Source organism: Musa acuminata, chromosome BXJ3-9 (assembly GCF_036884655.1).
Source record: "Musa acuminata AAA Group cultivar baxijiao chromosome BXJ3-9, Cavendish_Baxijiao_AAA, whole genome shotgun sequence".
Taxonomy (NCBI): domain Eukaryota; kingdom Viridiplantae; phylum Streptophyta; class Magnoliopsida; order Zingiberales; family Musaceae; genus Musa; species Musa acuminata.
In genome coordinates, this window is record NC_088357.1 from 11,792,464 (window position 1) to 11,813,116 (window position 20,653).

General features: G+C 35.9%; 2 protein-coding genes across 7 annotated transcripts; one reads left to right on the plus strand and one right to left on the minus strand.

Annotated features, from left to right (window-relative positions):
* Positions 1-2,740: 2,740 nt before the first annotated feature.
* Positions 2,741-7,924, plus strand: LOC135649148 (uncharacterized). Of its 2 annotated transcripts, XM_065167260.1 has the most exons (4): positions 2,741-3,014; positions 4,655-4,711; positions 5,653-5,958; positions 7,637-7,924. In XM_065167260.1, exons 1-4 carry the CDS (start codon positions 2,833-2,835, stop codon positions 7,701-7,703), a joined length of 612 nt encoding a protein of 203 aa, XP_065023332.1. In that variant the 5' UTR covers positions 2,741-2,832; the 3' UTR covers positions 7,704-7,924. The 2 variants fall into 2 exon arrangements, with proteins under 2 accessions (XP_065023332.1, XP_065023333.1); XM_065167261.1 differs by lacking the exon at positions 4,655-4,711.
* Positions 7,925-8,783: 859 nt separating this feature from the next.
* LOC103998244 (probable calcium-transporting ATPase 8, plasma membrane-type) lies at positions 8,784-20,589 on the minus strand. Of its 5 annotated transcripts, XM_065168397.1 has the most exons (9): positions 20,207-20,580; positions 19,862-20,036; positions 17,665-17,696; positions 17,360-17,414; positions 15,350-17,283; positions 15,004-15,162; positions 13,985-14,156; positions 13,584-13,882; positions 8,784-9,516 (listed from the first exon to the last, which is right to left on the minus strand). In XM_065168397.1, exons 1-9 carry the CDS (start codon positions 20,381-20,383, stop codon positions 9,205-9,207), a joined length of 3,315 nt encoding a protein of 1,104 aa, XP_065024469.1. In that variant the 5' UTR covers positions 20,384-20,580; the 3' UTR covers positions 8,784-9,204. The 5 variants fall into 5 exon arrangements, with proteins under 5 accessions (XP_065024469.1, XP_065024472.1, XP_065024471.1 ...); XM_065168400.1 differs by lacking the exon at positions 19,862-20,036 and having other exon boundaries at positions 20,207-20,389; XM_065168399.1 differs by lacking the exon at positions 17,665-17,696 and having other exon boundaries at positions 20,207-20,329.
* Between the last annotated feature and the right edge of the window lie 64 nt (positions 20,590-20,653).

Sequence of the window (20,653 nt, forward strand, 5' to 3'; positions counted from 1 at the left end):
CTCGCCATATGGTGGTATTCTAATTAATATTCATTTTCTTGCATTCAATTATTTCCGAGTTAAAGTTATTGCAGCAGAAGATTATTCATTATCATTGTATAATTAAGCATCATGTCTCTATGATTAGATCCATTAAAAACTTGAGCTCCAAAGTTATATCTAAGAAAGTGACTTGCATCAAAAATGGCCATTTAATCAATACAGTAATATATATATATATATATATATATATATATATATATATATATATATATATATATATAATGTACAATGCAAAACATCATCTTTATTCAGGTAATAAATTATGGATTTCGTTTTTTTATTTCATACAAAAAAAATTATATATCAACACATCTTTGTAATTCACTATAAAATTGGTATCTCTTAAAATAAAACATAAAATTAAGATTATAGTTAAATTTTTTTTCCTTCCTTTTTAGTACTTATGAATTGGAGATAGAAGAGAAAAGTCAGAAATTATAATTGAATAATTAGTACATACATCTTTGCATTAGCAACTATAACCATCATCATCATGTCTTTGACATCAATAAAGATCTAAGGGACCATGCCACAAGTGTGTGTCTCATCTATTTATATTTAATGATGTTTTGATGGAAGCAAGCATGCCATTTGAGCTTTTAGTAAGTTGGCCAAGTTGTCATCTGCAATGAATAAACAGAATTATCAAGCTTTGATTAGAGTAAAAATAAAATAAGAGACAGTAATATCTAAATAAAAGGAATTCTACTACCTTCATCTGATCATTTGTCGTTCAGCTTCTTAATATGCTTCTCTACTGTCTCATCGGATGGGACAACAAGGTAGAAAAGATGATCCCTAGAACAAAAAAGATAAGACAAAGGGTGCATCTTGTCAAGATGAACATTTTGCCACCCTATAAAAAATATAATTGATAGCACCATCCCAAAGGAGCTCTCGGTTTGTATGAAGCACCTTCTTCACAAATTTTGATCTCAACTTGCCGACCAAAGAAACAAAGTCACTATAGAAGAAACACAAAGAGAGGCCATCGGGAAGAACCATTATTTTCTCTCCGCAAAGGAAGAGAGTAATCCATCCATTCAATAGCATAAAGGACATCTATATAGGGACAAAAAAAAATCTATGCCATTCTATTATCCTCCGATGATAAACGCGATAAGATGCGAGTCATCATCTTCTTTATAAACGCATATCTATAGAATGAATTATTTTGAGGATTCGATGAATGAGTTGCATTTGATAGGTAATGGATGACACAAATCTTTAAATCCATTGAAACGAATCATTAGAATTAGTTCTTTACTCTTTTTAACCAAATGGGACTCGTTGATTAATCTTCCAGTATTCAATCATGAAAGATACACTCTTCATTCTACCTGTCATATGGTATTCTAATATTCATTTATTTCCCATGTTATTTCAAAAAATATTATTTATTGTCATTATATAATTAAGAATGTCTCTATGATTCAAGTTACCTAAATTGGCTATTATTGGAATAAGACTATAACCATTACAAAGTTGAGCTCCAAAGTTATTATCAAAAAAATTACTTTTAAATCACCACAGTATTGCAATATATAATGTAAAATATCTTTATCTATATCTATACCCTTTTAGGTTTCAGACAATTTATTACAAATGATGGGATCCATATTGTATAATTATGAATTCTAAAGTTTCTAAAATTCTTGTAAAAAAAAACATCCCTTAAATATCTACTCCATTTCGACTTGTCAAATGGTCAATAATATCATTGCAACCTTATTCAGGCATTAATTGTTAATAAAGCGGAGCTCACCTGTAATTGAATCAAGAGGAATATGAGAATATCATTCTCGAGAATTTTATTCTAAATCAATCGAAAAGGTCATATGTGAGTATGTTAAAGATGACATATTGGATTGATCCTTTCATAAAAGCACCTTCCCTTGAAAGTATATTAGTATATTCAAGACATAAATCGGATAGAACATATTCCTCTTGAATCTCATGAATGAAACAGACTAATCTTAATAAGTCACTTTGTCAAGCGTTTTTACCTCTCATAACTCATGTATCACGATATCGAGATGCTTATCCATTTCTTCTAATAATTTAATTTATATAAGATATCACTTGTGGTACCCGAGAATAAATTAGTGGGTGGGACAAATGATTTGGAATTCTCTATGGTGCTTGGAATTAACTGTAATCGATAAAATTCTTATAATTTAAAAAGTTGTGTTGCTATGATCCATATTAATCTAAGGAGAAGAGAGATGACGGTGTACTTCATCCCAACCAAGACTTTAACTTATTGGGTGAGGCCAAAGATAACCTTAATAATAATAATCATAAATTTTAATTTTTTATTAAAAATAATAACCTTCGTTGCTTAAGATCTATTATTATTATTCGTGTTTATGTAGGATTGATCCTAACGGCAAAGATAGAGGCTTTTGCTAAGATTGATTATTTTAACGAAAGATGATAAAGAGATCTTTTTGCTCATATATATATTTATGAGATTTTTTTTTTCAATGATACCATCCGAAGAGTTTTTCTTTTAATATTTTTAATCTAATAATATAAAATTTGATCGTTAATTTGATTTGATGAAATACAAGTCAACTTGTGACACCGCAGTTGTACTCATTTAAACGGGTTCGGATCCTACCTAATAGGATCCGATTCTCAACAGTAGTCGATAAAGTATTAAGCACCAAATAATCCCCCAAAAGGAAACACGTGAGCGAGAGAGAGAGAGAGAGAGAGAGAGAGAGAAGAGAGAGACGGGGAGCGAGCGACTCTCCTGTTTTAAGAGAGAGAGAGAGAGAGAGAGAGATGTCGCTCGTGGATTACGCCTCTTCGGAAGAAGAAGAAGAAGAAGAAGAAGAAGCGATCGATTTGCAGGAAAAAGGAGAAGAAAAGGGGAAGCAACAGATGGAATCTGCTGCTCCTTCGCTCTCCCCTCCGTCGACGCGCCCGCTGCCGCCTTCGATCCCACTCCCCGATCGCCAGAACCAGTAATCGTCTTTCGTTTGCTTGTCTTTCTCCGTTTGATTTCTGTGCGAATCAGCTTAACCTATCCTTTCTTTTAGTTATGGGTTTTGAACCCTTCTATTCTCCTCTACGAACAACATCGACGTTGGGTTCCAATTAGTTAGTAGTGCTGTAATATTTCGACATACTCGTTCATCGTAATTATATCGTGATGTTTACCGATGTCTGCAATTCTTCCAAACGCGTATTGTTGAAAGACAGCAGTTCGAGTTATGACATGGAACTATAATGGATGATAGGTTATAATCCGTAAATTTTCTTTCTGTAGGATTCCAAATTAGTGCTACTACTTCACCAAGGAGAGCGAGAAGAATAAGGACAACGCACGTACAAATCTTGAGGAAGTGTTAATACGGGAAATGGAATTTTACAGTAAATGCATTGTTCATTTTGGTTATTCTAATGTACATTAAAGCACAATTCAGAAGGAGATAACATAGAAGAAAAAGGATGCTGTTAAATAAATCATTAAGCATTTGAGTATGGACATATTAAGTCACTGAATTCCACTTTGACATTGTTAAGGTGATTGGAATGTGTAGCACTTTTCCCTGAAAAAAGATTGTTGTCTCTTATCCATTATCATTATTTTAAGCTAGTGGGTTAACTAATTTGGAAAGGGAAACGTTTAGAAACTTGTAATTATGGGAGAAAGAAATATTGGAGATTTTGGTGGTGTCATATTTCATATGAAACAAAGATCAAAGGGTGCTTGTAAATGTTGTTGAGAATAAGGTAGCATAGAGGAGCTACTTTTACAAATCATAAATCAACATCCTTTCAGTAATGGAGTTTAAAGCTAAAAAACAGAATCGTTAACTCAAAAGATAAGTTTATAAAATAACTAAAATTGATGCAAAAGGACCATAAATAGCTAAAGATAAGTTTATAAAATAACTGAAAATGAGGCAAAAGGACCATAAATAGCTATGTAGAATAGACTATAGAGTGCATAAAATTTGACAACTTATTGGGACATTAAAATGCATAGAACTTTGATTATGTTTACCAATGAATTATAATAAAGAAAAATGATTGATATTGGAGGAAGAAGTGTTTGGGTACCATTTTATACTGAAGAAGGGACATATTTAGAATCACATAAACTCATGAAACTAAACTTATAGGCCATATTATGTGACTACTAGAGTGGATGATTAAACACAAAACAAATGTTTACTGAGTTTAATTTGGTTTTTACCAGGTCGATCAACTATAACACTGACTATCAACTTTACATGTTAGGATAGTGAATGGAGAAATGTAAAGAAAGGAGGAAAAACTTGTATGTCTATTTAAGCTATTTATTAAAGGTTGTAATTTAATTCTAAAGCTGTAATATAGTGGTGTTCAAGAAAGAAAAAATGTGTTTATTTAATATTTTATAATCAATCATTCATGATGTAGTTAAAATACAAGCATTATTTTAAATATTAATGGACCAGTATGCAATTTGATTGATAGTTACCAGTGTAACTAAGGATCAGTAATTAGACAATGTAGCTCAATTGCAGTCAATGTTACTTTCTATAAAATTTTTAGTGACGTTGGGTGATCTAGGTTAAAATGCTAAATTACTGAATTACTCTTGTGGGCATGCTAGGTGCTCCTTGGAGATAGGTGAATTTCATGCAACAAGGACCAAAGAGAATGTACAAAAGTTAAGTTATATTCTTGTTCAGGAATTTCACGGCAAGACTTGCATAGCACTGCAATGATATAATATTTGTTCTCATTAACATGGAGTGAGCGCATGATATAATTTTATGTTAGCTCACTTGCTAGGAATTAAGAACTTGCGTCGCAGGAACTGTTTTTGTTGCATAGATATAAAGGCCACTGTAGATTAAGAACTCTATCTGGAATGTGTAAGAACATCTTGTTGGTTTGTCTTTAGTTTCTTTTATCACTGAAGTGTTTCCAGAGCTATATGATTTAGATTTTGGTGTATGACTTTGAGAAAAATAAGTCTACCTCTTGGTCCTTGTGGCCAACTAAGTCACAGACTGGAAGATAATAACTTATTCTTTATGCATGACAAGGTAAATTTTGTTCATCTTCATGCTCTTTGTCATATTGAGATTGTATGTTAGATAGAGTAACATTGATGCAGTTTTTTTCTTATTCTGAATGTTCAGGTGGACTTATTTCTGAATTAAGTAAACAGAAACAAAAAGTTGAGTTTCTAGAGGTGGTGGGCTATTTTGCTCTAACATTTGTTATGATTTTCTTAGTGTTTTGCTTGTTCTATTTTTTTCTGGTTTTTTATTGGGTTGGGGTGTTGGGGGTGGTTGGAGTGATGAAGTTTAAACAATATATCATAGTTCGCCTCCTAATATAATTTCTGTATGACTGACTATCTAGCTAGAATAAATGAATATCTGCAAATGCCATGATGACTGCTACTTTTGGATTCAATCATGAACTTCATACTGGCTGATAAATGTTCTTCATGGCAGAGGGCCGCTATTTGTTAGTGTGGATTAAGTAGGCGATTACAAAGTTATGTAGTGGAAGAATTGAATTTGTATAGTTATATCAATGTTTTACTGCTCTCGAAGTTTCATAACTTTCTCCTTTTCTTTCTGAATATATCTACAGGATCCCCATAGCAGCAAATCAACCTTCAAATGTAGTCCCCCCCTTGCCGCTACCTTCTTTGGAAGGACTTCTAGATGTATCAGTTCTTTTTGCTACTCAATCCTACCAATCAAGCCAAACGGTTGGTACTGATCACTCCTCTAGAGTTGCTGCTGCACTTGCAGAAACTGCATCACGAAAGAGAGAATCAGATGGTTCCACCTTTCCTCAACCATCTAGTAAGCATTCCAGAGGACAATTACGACGTCTAAGAAATGTTCCCAACACAAAGGGTGGCTTGTTAGTTCCACCACAGCTCAGTGGGAGGTTAGTTTTATCGACTTAATTTTTCTCTTTCTGGGTAGGGTGGGCCAAAAGTTTATGCCGCTATATATATTAATTGACTGGTATTTCATGATGTTTAAATGATATTTTGAGTGACGTCGGCAAGCACTTCCACATGATCTGATTGCTTTTTTATTGTGTTTTCCAGCATCCATGGCTTAAAAAAGTCTATTTGTAGTTTTTTACTGCTACTTTCAGCCAAATTGCATATGAAGCCAATACAACAAGGTTAATCCTGACTTCGTTTTTAGGACTAATGAGTTGCTAAATCCTGACTTTTTTTGGGGCATGAGTTGAAACATTTTTGTAATGGAATTGTATACAATTAGAAAAATATAGATGTATACTCCAATATTATCAACAAAGAAGTTATTTGTATATCTTATTAGGCTGTTACGATTGATTCTCTCAAGCTCTTGCGTTTGCTTTTTATATTTGCATGTAATTACCAAAAAGAACTGTTTAGTTTGAACAAATTGAAGCTTTTCCATATCTTGGAAAAATGAGATATAAGTGAGCTGTTGACAAGAATGATTTGTCAATTTAGAAGTCACAATACTGAGGACAAATAGCTAGAATCAAGATGTATTGACAAAGAACTTCCTTTTTGGTGACATTGAAGGCGTCTACTACCATTAACTTAGACTTGAGAATTTTAGGCTATGTGATGTAATATGTCAATTTTTCCATCGAGTCTGTTCATGACATCAACAAGTACACAAGGAGTTTAGGTGTTTGATGTAACTGTTCACTTAGTTGTGAACTTGTTACTGCTCATTTAATTATGAGTCATTTACTTTTTCACATTACTTTTCTTGGAAGTTGCTTATATAACATGCATGACAAGACTGTAATAATTGTGAAGTCAGAGTACTAGCCCCAACAAACTTGAAACTTTGTGTGTAACATAGTCATAGCAATAGAAAGAAAGTTTCTTCATGCAGTCTTTCAGCAAAATGAATAAACATACATATTCAGATATCTGTTTTCTTGCTTTTACATGTAATCTCATATATTTTCTATATTAGCCAAATTCACAAATAATACCTTGATATTAAGATTTATAAACGAAAAGTTTGAGTAGCTAAACTTTTAGCAAAAAAGATTATCCCAATTGCTGGAATAATATAGAGTTGGTCCAGTGTATAAGACCCTAGCCAATATGAGGTCTGTCAGATTGTTCGATGGTATACCAGAACTCTCTCTGGCATGAAATAAATCTTGGGTATCAATCCCTTACAAATCTCTATTGGACCAGTACGGTACGAAATGTTGTTATGTGGAAAATAATGAGAATTGGTTGAAGTGTCAATGTTTTTCAAAACAGTGACATGCTGCATATTGGTGAGCAGTTGGACCTTAACAATACAGTCAATGCTTGGTATATACTGTGATATGGGAATTCATTTTTCTCCTAGTCTCTCTGCTTTTAAAGATCCCACTCGTCTATGAAATTTAGTGCAGTATCGATCAACTCTTTCCATGTTTAAGTAGTGCACAGCTATTATGGTTTTCAATTTTGTGTAAATATAACAATGTACTGATTTACAAATATCAGAAAAGCTATCACCTCAGTTGTGTACACGGGTCAGCTCATTATGGTTAAATTAAATAAAAAAGTCATTAGCTCTTATTTGGAACTTATCTTTGGTTTTGACAGGAGCAATGTGGTTACTGAAGATATAGGAAAGTTTTTTGTCAGCAAACTTACAGAGTCATCTCGGTAACACGTGGACATCATTTTGTTCATGATCATCCCTACACCTTGACCTGAGGATCCTCTAGCAACATATTGTGATGTGAGGCCAGCTTGAATCTGATCCCTCTGAGACTTCCTACTTGTAATTACAATAACAACACGATCTTTGCTTGTTTGTGCACCTTTGCCTTTTTTGTTTATGTGATATTACAAAAAATATTTATCCAAGTATATACTGCTTAATGATTAGATGAAGTGTATAACAAGGAAGAAGTTTGGCATGAATTCTTGTTTCTTGAGGAATAAGATGCAAACAAGAATGAGAAGCATAAGATCAATTATATGATTAAAACTACATGAAAATTTTGTGAGGATTGCATGGCATAAAATTGCTGGTATTTCTGCTATCTCAATGGACGATCCAATATGAATGTAGAAGTATCTGATTAGCAATTTATTAGCAACTTACTTATTTGTGTTCTTATGCCAATATTTTTAAGCGTGCAAAACATTGTTTAGTGAGAGTTTTAACTGTGATTTACTTGTCCAAGTTCTTTCTGCAAACAATAGTTACGCTTTACATTAAGGTTTCTCCTTACTGCTTAAGCAAGCATTTAAGGTTAGATCTGACCTACAGTTTCACTCGACATCAAGAATATTACCAACTAGAAAATCTACTGTCAACACAGATCTACTTGTGTTCTGTTTGGTGCTTTCTTTTGGTTTTAGGTTTTCCCCCATTGAAACAACTGAACAATTCTATGATGGTTAATGTGCAAGACAGCACAAGTTTCTCATCCTAATGTTGGAACCTGGATATCAGATGTGGATTGTAAATGCATCATTTGCTACCTGCGTTGAATAACCGAGTCTCTCTGCCTATGTTAATGTATGCCTAGCACTGATGCATAGCGGAACACCATCACCATTAGCAATCAACCGTTGGAGTATAGCAAAATGAACGTAGCAAAAAAACATTTGGCCAAATGCACTTAACTATCAAGTTTAAAGTACATGGATTTTAAAGAGTTGTCGACCCAAAATTTGAAGTACATGACACATAACCTGAGAGAAAGTTTGCTGAGCCAAAATTTGAAAGCAAAAAATCTGTGTCAAAGCATGGATTTAATCTCAATATGTTTATTAATCATGAAGCATATTTTCCAATCCAAAATGTCACATTTGTCTGACATGGAACAGAAACTCTCAAGCTCAAACCTAAAGCAAATCAGAGTTATGTACAACTGATGACTCAATTTATTAACTGCAGAGCACATCTGGACGTTTATTTTCCTGAAAGAAGAACAAAAGTAAAATTCTGTCAGATATAGCTCTTGAAGAATTGGATCTCAAAATGCAAGATGGTCTTTCTGTGAAGTTTCTCTGTCCTGGTGCAAGAAGATCTATCGTCATGTTTGCAAGAGAATGATGCAATATGACACCATTTAGCACCCTCAAATTTAAACCCAAACAAGGAAAAAAATTGTGGTCAGACTCAGAAAAGTGTCGGTGTGCTCTTCTTCGGTGCTTTATACTGCTTCTGGACCACTAGGGAGTGCCTCATAGCCATTCTGGTGATGAACTATGGTGCACTTGTTTGATTCAACTGGAATCCACTTCAAGATAATTGCAACAATAATGCTGATGGAGCCGATCATTACGCTGATCAACCATAATTGCCAACTAAGAGGCTTTGTGCTTGCAAAGGGACCAAGGAGTTCCACTATGATCACTTGGAATATTATTGTCGATGTTAAGATGGCCACAAAGATCCAGTTGCTTAAGATTCCATGTAGCACATTGATCTTCTCCATCTCACGGCTATTTATCTCATTGAAGACCTGAAGCAGAGGTATCAAGTTAAATTCAGATTGATATACTATAATTGAGTGATATGAAGAGGAAAAATACTTCATCCGATTAATTGCAAGCTATCCCCTTCCTGGGATCGGCTTTGATTTACTGGAACAACATAGAAAACTGGAAATCTTTCATGTGATTTTGAAGATGCTAAAAGCTTAGTTTCTAAATGGAAACATTAGCTCTTTTACTACCCCAATAACCACTAAATGACATTGAAAATCTTCAAAATCTATGTTATCATATCAAAAGAGAGGAACTGAAAAAATCACCGCACCACGAAAGCCTAAGCTTGGCAACTTTTAGTACTCGAGTGACCTTTTTCGTTCACCTTACAAGAACCTGATGTAGTGATGGAATTAAGTGAATAAGGTCTCTGAAACTGTAATCAGATAAAGGTAGACATTCAAAGCCACTGCTGGAACCCACCAATTTAAGTATGTTGGAACTTGTCACATAGTGCATTGTTATGACAGGCAATCGCTTGCTCAGTTTCAGAATATATAAGGTTACAGTTTCCTTAACCATCATGTGTAAACCTATAAAATTATGCATGTTTTTATATATGGATACATATATGAAAGTATCATGATGTCAAATATACCTATCTATGCAATATATACATTTACACACGACATGGATTGAGCCAATAATATGCTTGATACTTACATTTCTGTATTTTTGGAGCCTAGTTGCTCTCATGAACTGCAATATATCGTTCAAGTCTTCTGAGGTACGTAAGTGTTATATATAGAAATACTGACAATAATATGCTTGATGCTTGCATTACTGTATTTTTGGTGCTTAATTGCTTTCATAATTGCAATATAACATTCAAGTACTTTTGGATATATATGACATATATAGAAATACTGTTTGTCAATAGTTGGATGCATTAATTTCCTAGGCTGTGTCTATTCGGGAATAGTGCATGAGAAAATGATGTATCGGCTCAAACTGAAAAGTACTCACGTATCTTATCTAATTATCACTCTACTGTAGTCAGATTTCAACTATAAACCAACCATGACCCAGTAGAGTCAACACTAACATTCTTAGAATTGCTTTGCCAAATCTCTATATCGGAATGAATAGATTTTCCATTACACATAAGCTTTTACACACTTTGATCTATAAGGAAACCCCATCCTTGTGATCTAAACATTCATGCTACTAGACCACTGATCTGTTTTGGCAATTCTTAATTAGGAGTTTAGGACCAGATTGCATCATATACTAATTCTCCATTTTTTTTCTCTTTATTTTTCCTTGAGCTGTAATGATTCATGAAGTGCCTCCTGAAGGGACTAATTAATAATTGTTTTTGCATTTCATAGTATCCTTACCATGAAAAAGACAAGATGGTCATGGTTGTCTTAAAGAGCATAAGACGTCACAAATTGCAGAAAATCGGATGTAGTTAAGTTTTCCATAAAACCATACTTAGACTAATAGCTTTTAAGTTATTTTCCGCCATGGAAAAACTCTGTAATGTTCTATAGGTGAACTAGCTTATAAGCCTTTAGTATATATAAGATTTGCAAGCCTGTTCTACCAGCTCCCTTAACAATAACACAAGGCGAGAACTAATGGAAGTTCAAGACGTGTAGCAGAAAAATGTTTCTTAAACCTTAACATCACCTGATAAACGACTCTCTTCAACGTCTCATCAGAGAGAAATATCTGGAGCAAGACACAGGGGACCATAATGATACCTATGTGGTGATATCCTGTAAATAGATGTCTCATTTTCACCTTGTTTAGACAATTCTCATATGAGCCCAAGCTCCAAAATCTATTATTTCCTCAACATTAAGCCTCTAATATCACTGCTGTTGGTGTACATAGTTCCTAATTCACTTTAATATCTCCACTCTCACCAAGTACAAAACTAGATAATGAATCTGAACCCAAGGACACAAACTTGTTGCAATTAGATCCACCAGATTCAGAATTTACTTCCAAAAGGATCATAGAAACATTTTTTTTTTCAAGAATATGAGGGAACCATCTCAATATATAAGTTGCAACTATGATTTAGCAACGATTAATGCATGAAAGGGCATGAATCTAAACATTCATGGTACTAGACCACTGATCTGTTTTGGCAATCCTTAGTTAGGAGTTTAGGACCAGATTGCATCAAATACTAATTCTCCATTTTTTTCTCTTTATTTTTCCTTGAGCTCTAATGATTTATGAAGTGCCTCCTGAAGGGACTAATTAATAATTGTTTCTGCATTTCATAGTATTCTTACCATGAAAAAGGTAAGATGGTCATGGTTGTCTTAAAGAGCATAAGATGTCACAAATTGCAGAAAACAGGATGTACCTTTTAAGTTATTTTCCACCATGGAAAAACTCTGTAATGTTCTATAGGTGAACTAGCTTGTAAGCCTTTAGTATATATAAGATTTGTAAGCCTGTTCTACCAGCTCCCTTAACAATAACACAAGGCGAGAACTAATGGAAGTTCAAGACTTGTAGCAGAAAAATGTTTCTTAAACCTTAACATCACCTGATAAACGACTCTCTTCAACGTCTCATCAGAGAGAAATATCTAGAGCAAGACACAGGGGACCATAATGATACCTATGTGGTGATATCCTGTAAATAGATATGTCTCATTTTCACCTTGTTTAGACAATTCCCATACGAGCCCAAGCTCCAAAATCTATTATTTCCTCAACATTAAGCCTCTAATATTACTGCTGTTGGTGTATATAGTTCCTGATTCACTTTAATATCTCCACTCTCCAAAACCAAGTACAAAACTAGATAATGAATCCGAACCCAAGGACACAAACTTGCTGCAATTAGATCCACCAGATTCAGAATTTACTTCCAAAAGGATCATAGAAACTTTTTTTTTTTTTTTCAAGAATATGAGGGAACCATCTCAATATATAAGTTGCAACTATGATTTAGCAACGATTAATGCATGAAAGAGCATGGATCTAAACATTCATGGTACTAGACCACTGATCTGTTTTGGCAATCCTTAGTTAGGAGTTTAGGACCAGATTGCATCAAATACTAATTCTCCATTTTTTTTCTCTTTATTTTTCCTTGAGCTGTAATGATTTATGAAGTGCCTCCTGAAGGGACTAATTAATAATTGTTTTTGCATTTCATAGTATCCTTACCATGAAAAAGGCAAGATGGTCATGGTTGTCTTAAAGAGCATAAGATGTCACAAATTGCAGAAAACAGGATGTAGTTAAGTTTTCCATAAAACCATACTTAGACTAACACCTTTTAAGTTATTTTCCACCATGGAAAAACTCTGTAATGTTCTATAGGTGAACTAGCTTGTAAGCCTTTAGTATATATAAGATTTGCAAGCCTGTTCTACCAGCTCCCTTAACAATAACATAAGGCGAGAACTAATGGAAGTTCCAGACTTGTAGCAGACAAATGTTTCTTAAACCTTAACATCACCTGATAAACGACTCTCTTCTACATCTCATGAGAGAGAAATATCTGGAGCAAGACACAAAGAACCATAATGATACCTATGTGGTGATATCCTGTAAATATAAGATGTCTCATTTTCACCTTGTTTGGATAATTCCCATGCGAGCCCAAGCTCCAAAATCTATTATTTCCTCAACATTAAGCCTCTAATATCACTGCTGTTGGTGCACATAGTTCTTGATTCACTTTAATATCTCCACTCTCCAAAACCAAGTACAAAACTAGATAATGAATCCGAACCCAAGGACACAAACTTGCTGCAATTAGATCCACCAGATTCAGAATTTACTTCCAAAAGGATCATAGAAACATTTTTTTTTTTTTTAAGAATATGAGGGAACCATCTCAATATATAAGTTGCAACTATGATTTAGCAACGATTAATGCATGAAAGAGCATGGTTCAATATAATCTTGGTGTAAACATTTAGAACTGAAGAATCATCAAAATATAGCTGGACCAAAAATTAAAAGTATGTAATCAGCTATATAAAGATCCAAGACCAAACATTGTTTTATCAAGTAATGTACTAAATGACTATAAATTACTGGAACTAAATATCAAGAATTACCTGGCAAAACACGAATGTGTTGAATATGAATGTGTTGAGAACAATGTCAGAATTTGGATCTTCAAGTCTCAGAAGTTTTTTCCCATCAAACATCAGAGCTCCTAGTACAATCAGCTGAAATATACTCTGGCCGATTATATTTCTCCACATGACCTTGGTGATGAAATTTTCATCCCGGCCAACAGGTGGTCTTTTCATCATATCATTATTTGGGGGTTCTGTTGCTAATGCTAGAGCACCTAATGTGTCCATAATCATGTTGACCCAAAGCAATTGAACAGCAGTGAGTGGAGCACTCCCTAAAGTTGCATACCATGAAAATTGCATAATTAACTTGGAATAACTATAAAATCTTCTATACATGGTGAAAGGTAAATATTTGTAATGAGGATCAGGAGTACCTGTTATACATGCAGAAACAAAATTGAGCATCAGAGCAACCACATTAACAGTCAGCTGGAATTGCACAAACTTTTGGATATTGATGTAAACCGCACGACCCCATTTGGTGACATTAATTATAGTAGTAAAGTTATCGTCCAATACAATCACATCAGCACTCTCTTTAGCTACCTGCACATGATGCGTAATGCAAATTCACTGTACATTATTCTAAGGAGAAAACAGCAAAGGATTCAACTTTAAGGGTCTAAACATAATATCATCTTTTCTGCAACTCGTTCACAAAATGAGGGAAATATCTTAATCCACTGCACTATTACAAACAATTATATACTTTTATTTGTTAGCTAGTAAGCCGGTCTAGATCATGTTGCTTTAAGTAATTTTCTCTCTGCCCATACTATGTAGTATGTACATAAAAAAAGTTGCATTCTGTAATAAACTGCCACTAGATGAGCACCTGGTACATCTTTTCCTCTCTAGATGATAACCAAAATTCAAAACTATTTCTGTCATCACAAATTTTACCTGCATATAAAACATAATACTGCAAACTTGGAGCATGAAATTGGAAACTGCAATCTGGTTCATAAAATCAAATATAATATAATTTTGGTACTAGGTAATCCAACTTCTTAACTTATTAAACTAAGATGGTTTAAGTACCAAAAACCAAATGTCAGATAATACAAACTCTACATTTGTTAGATAAAATTAAACCAAAACCTTCCAAACAGACTAAAATTCAGAGAGACAGATATCAGAGGAAGATAATTTTGGTACTAGACAACTTTAGATTCTCTGCATGGTTATATGCAACTTTAGATTCTACCATGGTAAAATTGTCATGAAAGATCAAATCTCCGTCCCTTATTGTACAAGGAGTGGCCCATGATTTTTTTTCTCAAAATAAAACATTTTTTAATGTCTTCAAGAATATGATACAACACAATGTGGTCTCTTGCAACTGTGACATGCATAATCAGGAAAGAAACCTGAGAGTGGCAACAAAGCATACCTCTGTGCCAGCAACACCCATTGCAAGACCAATGTCCGCCTCATGTAGTGCTGGAGCATCATTAGTGCCATCACCCGTCACAGCTACGACTTCTTTAAACATCCTCCTCAAGTTTGTCACTAAAGTATGTTTGTCCAAAGGCAAAGATCGGGCCATTACCTGTAATTAACAAGGAAATGTAGGCTAGCTGATCGAGAAGAGTTTATGATGTTAAATATAAGGCACAGCCACAACTATAACTTGCATATTTGAGGCTACATCTCAGGTTGTCTGATGGCTCAATAAGCAACAGGAATGCAGGTTAGTAGTTCTCAAATTGTATCTGTGGTAGAGTTATGAAAGAAACCTGAATTTTTGGTATTAAATCTTTCATCTCTTCGGGGCTCTTGTTTCGAAATTCTGGTCCTTCTATGGCTAAACCATCCTCTGTCAGTATGCCACACTCTTTTGCTATGGCCTTGGCTGTATTTATGTTATCTCCAGTTACCATCCGCACTTTGATACCAGCAGCTATACAAGTCTGAACAGCTTCCTTGACTCCTGGGCGGACTGGATCTTTGATTCCAAAAACAGCTATCAGTGTGTAACCAGTGGCAGGAATTTCTTCGGCCTCCTGATTAGTTATATCCTTGAAGGCCAAACAAAGGGTTCTTAATGCTTCACAGGCAAAACTATTAATCACATTCATGATGTCCTCCTTCTGCTTTTTGGACAACAGAATAGTGTTTCCATCACTATTAATTAGCTGGTCACACATTTGCAGGATAATTTCAGATGCGCCTTTGCAGAAAGCACGAACTCTTCCACCAGGTAATTTAATGAGCGCAGACATCTTCTTTTTAACTGAATTAAAAGGCTCAACTTTCAATTTCTTGCAGTCCTGATGCTGGGATTCTACGAGTCCTTCAAACTCCAAACCAAACTCCAACAATGCTGTTTCTGTCAGGGTACCAAGGATGGTGTTCTTACCATCTTTCCCTCTTACCACCTCCGAACCACTATTCTGAAATATACATTGCAAAAGAACTGCTAAAACTTTCTCAGAGATCTTGGATTTTAAATGTATAGCAGTTTCACTGCCTTTAAATGACTTGGATACTTGACAAATCCATATCTTATCGACAACCATGTGGTTAGTCGTCAGCGTACCGGTTTTATCTGTGCAAATGCAATTAGCAGATCCCATGGTCTCACATGCTGATAAATGCCGCACCAGTGCCTTTTCGTCCATGAGCTTTTTCATTGCAAAGGAGAGACTCAATGTTACAGCCAGAGGTAGCCCTTCAGGAACTGCAACAACGATTATAGTAACAGAGATAGCAAAGTAGTTTAGTATTGTCAAAGCATCATTTGGAAACCACTTGAAGCCATGGTGATATGCCTTGTCAGCTAAAAATCTTCCTAAAAGAACACAGAATGTCATTGTTGCAAATGCTAAACCGATCTTCCCAATTATTGTCGCAACACCATTCAGCTTAACCTGAAGAGGTGTTTCATCCTCCCCACCCTGACTTAATGTTTCCATTAGTTTTCCCCACTCGGTCCTCATTCCAACGGAGGTAACCAGCATTCTGGCAGAGCCATCTTGCACTTTAGTCCCTGCTAGTAGGAAGGGTTTTTCATGAGAAACATACACTGGCTCACTTTCCCCGGACAAGCTTGATGAATCTATCAACAAAGCATATCCAGAAACATATAGCCCATCGGCTGGAACTCGATCTCCAATCGAAAGATGAACAATATCTCCGACGACTAAATCATAAATAGATACCTTTTGTCGGTAGCCATCTCTGGTTACTTGAATGAAGATCTTCTCCTTTTCTTTGTCCAAATCTCTGAACTGTAATGATTGTTTGTAGTCGCTGACCGAAGTGACTACAACAACCAAGAAAATGCTGAGAATAATTCCCAGCCCATCGTACATACCCTTGGGCCACCCTTCAGTCGCAAGCCCCACAACCACAGATATCAATGCGCAGATCATGAGGATGATCAATGTCAAATCATGCAATGCATCCCATACGAACTTCCAAAAGCTTCTTGGCGGCTTCTCAACGTATTGGTTGAGACCATAGATGTTCTGTCTGATAGGCAGGTCACTTGTTCTGATACCAGAATCAAGTGAAACACAGACTTCTCTTGCAATCCCACTGACTCCTCCATGGTTCTTCAAACTCTTCTTATCATGTCCGCGTGCAATGGATGCCAATTCATCAGGGTTGATGAAGTAACCAGCTTGTCTGACCTCTTCTGAAAGCTGGTGATTGGTTTTTGCACCAGCTGCACGAAGGCAAAGATCGATTGATAACCAGAATTAGACAAGTACATTTGAGACTTGCAGCGGTGGAGTTCGTACCGTCAATGAATTGCAGAGCAGCCTTCTGCACATACAGGGCAACACGAATCTTTTCCTGTTCAGACATCAACTACAAATATGTTAGTACTATATGTCTCATCATCTATCACATGGTGTTCCAACCGAAGTAACAAAGTAAATCAGCCAAATCAATGATCTTGACAAAAGACAACCACAAGCAGATGATAGATACTGGTTGATGTTGTCTCTTGCAGTTATTTTACTTCGTCTTTACATGCTAGTAGTAGCGAAAAAATAGTAGCTTTGATAATGTGACAGTTTCTTGTCTGATTTAACGGTTGCACCTCATGGGCCCCAGCAGAGATCCCTCGCAGGCCTGCCTTGCACAGGAAATTTATTAGGGATGCCATCAAGACCATTCATCACATCATAATAATTGATCTAAACTGTCCATCTTTTGTTGACAGAAAATATATATACATATATATACATATATATATATACATATATATACATATATACATATATATATATATATATATATATTGCAAAGTTGATTTGATCAAGACGGGTGGAGGAGATCAAAAGGTGTGGTGTAATGGACTTGGTGATGGTTTACCAGTATTAGAACCAAGGTAAGCAATACCGAATAATACCGCCCAGTACGGACGGTACGAATAATAATATTAAAATTATATATATATATATATATATTAGAAAAAGGCTCGGCGACGCGACGTCGCCTTTTTCGGCAACGCGACGTTGTCTTTTTCGGTGACGTCGCTGAGGCGATTATATATATATATATATATATATATATATATATATATATATATATATAAACGAGGCGACGTTGCCTCACGTGAGGAAGGAAAAGGCGACGTCGTCGAGGCGATGCGACGTCGACTTTTAAATAAATAAAAAATATATATAAATATATATAATCTTATATAAAAAATATATCTATATTTTTTATATTTATATATTATTTAGATAAACGAGACGACACGACGTCGACTTTTAAATAAATAAAAAAAATATATAAATATATATATAAATAATCTTATATATATATATATAATATATATATACCGCTCGATATACTGAGCGGTATACCGTTCCGTACCATACCGAGCGATCGTCGAAGCTCCGGTACGGTACGAAATTTCAGACCTTGATTAGAACCACAGATAAGCATCCCACCTATCAACCCTAGCTAGCTCAGCTCATTCGAATCCTAAACAGAAGCTAAAGTGGAGCGAATGAACATGCTGTACACAAAATAATCAAGTTAATATTGTAGTTCTGTCCTGGTTTGACTCAGTAAGAGAGATCCTGAGAGTTTTCGCTGCACGCCCATCTTGAAAACTTGGTAGAAGCAAGAGTTGAAAGAAGGCAGCTTCAAACATTCCCCGTAATTCCCACGAACTAAAGCAGAAGATTCCTGGCTTAGTTGAACGCCATCCAAACCTGACCGAGACTAACTAAAATTTCCAAGTGGACCAGCAAAGAATTTAATCGAGGCTGTCATCGGTCATCTCTCCCAGTTGGATCTCTGCTTGTGGATTTCTGAAGGGAGAAGTTTTATGGCTAAAATATTCCGCACTCAATAACAGGAACAATCAGTTCCCCTAAGAAAAAGTCAAAATGGAATAAAACAAGAAATAACAGGCCATCTTTTTCTGGTTTGATCGCTTGCTATGGTTTTATGAAGGGCGAAGTTCTATAGCTAAAATATTCGCCACGCAATATACAGGAACAATAAATTCCTAGGAAAAGAAAATGTTTAAATGGAAGAAAAACAAGAAACAACAAACATGTAACCTATAAAGCAATAAAGCAAAAACAATAAAGCAGGACGAAGCCCAGTTATCAAAGCATATGTTCAGAAAAAAAAAATAATTATATTTTTCTGCATGTAGCCAAATTAATAATGCTCTATGTGACTCACGATTGAGTCGAGCGAGGTCCAGTTGACGCGATCCATGACGCAGAGGATGAAAGGAATCTATTTGACTATTACGTTACCACACAAAGGAGTTGTTGAGACGAACCGTACACGATGTGTGCGGCACAAAATAAACCCCATCTTTTTCTCGATTAGTGCAACCATGACCCCACAAAACACTATAATACATCAATCCTCCTAATTCGAAGTGGTGGACCTGCGGCACCAACGACCACAACCGGAACATGCTGTAGTATGTCAACGCGTTTGCGTGAGCCATACACATGAGGCCAAAGCTTTATTATATGCATCCTCGCGAGCCTATCGAGTACAGGAGAAAGTACTTTTCTTGATGTGTGCTCCACTGTAATTTTTTTTATCTATATATTTTTTCAATTATTTTTGGATGACATTATAAAATCATTTTTTTTTGTTACATGATCGAGATTTTGGAAAGAACGCTCTAAAGCCATATATATATATATATATATATATATATATATATATATATATATATGAAATTAAAAAATAATTCTGTGGACAAAATCAGGTGAGTAGTCAGCTAACGTTTAAAATCAGGAGACAGTGTGTACCACGGGATAAACGACGTACGGTCGATCCGCCGGTTTTACGGGGGTGAGTCGTCCGAGAAGTTTCATGGAAACTTCCAGGCTTCTCATTGGTGCCGTTTGCTTCGTTTCCCACCGACGATTGATGACGGCGGGTTGGGTCCACCGAACGCGCGGTGGAAACTCGAAGGGCCGTACGCTAACATCCGCCGCTCGAGAAAGAGGCGCGAGATCGATCGAATCGATCCGAGTGAAAGAAATGCGTAAATCGAGGGCAGGAAACGAAGCAAAATGCATCAAGAATCAATCGCGATGCGTAAAAGACGATAAGATAAACACAGAGGATTTGGGGATGTTCTTTTGGGTTACCTGGATCTTCCGCTTCTTGGCCTCGACGACGCATCGCTGGTCGAGATCGGGGACCATGCGAAACCTGCGGCGACGGTTCTTCACCACGGCGCCTACCGCCCTCCGCCACCGCCGCTGCGCATCCTCCGACGGGTGCTTCCCCGCCACATCGAAGTTCTTCTTCAAGAAGCTCTCCATCGTCTCCGCCGCTTCGCTTCACTCCCTCTCAACCCGTGATCGCTCGGCTTCCTCCTCCCTTAAGCCCGCTGCTTTTTGGTGGGGAGCCGTTCCAGTCGGGCAGGCGTTTCCCCTCCGCAGCTCGCGGTGCGGAACAGCGAAGACCGGAACAGATCTCTCCCAATAGAATTCATATTTGTCTCCAAGGTCGTTGAGTGGGTCGTGTCAAACTAAATGGCCACCGTCACTATTTATATGACGTATTTCCGAATAAAGACTCATTATTTACCG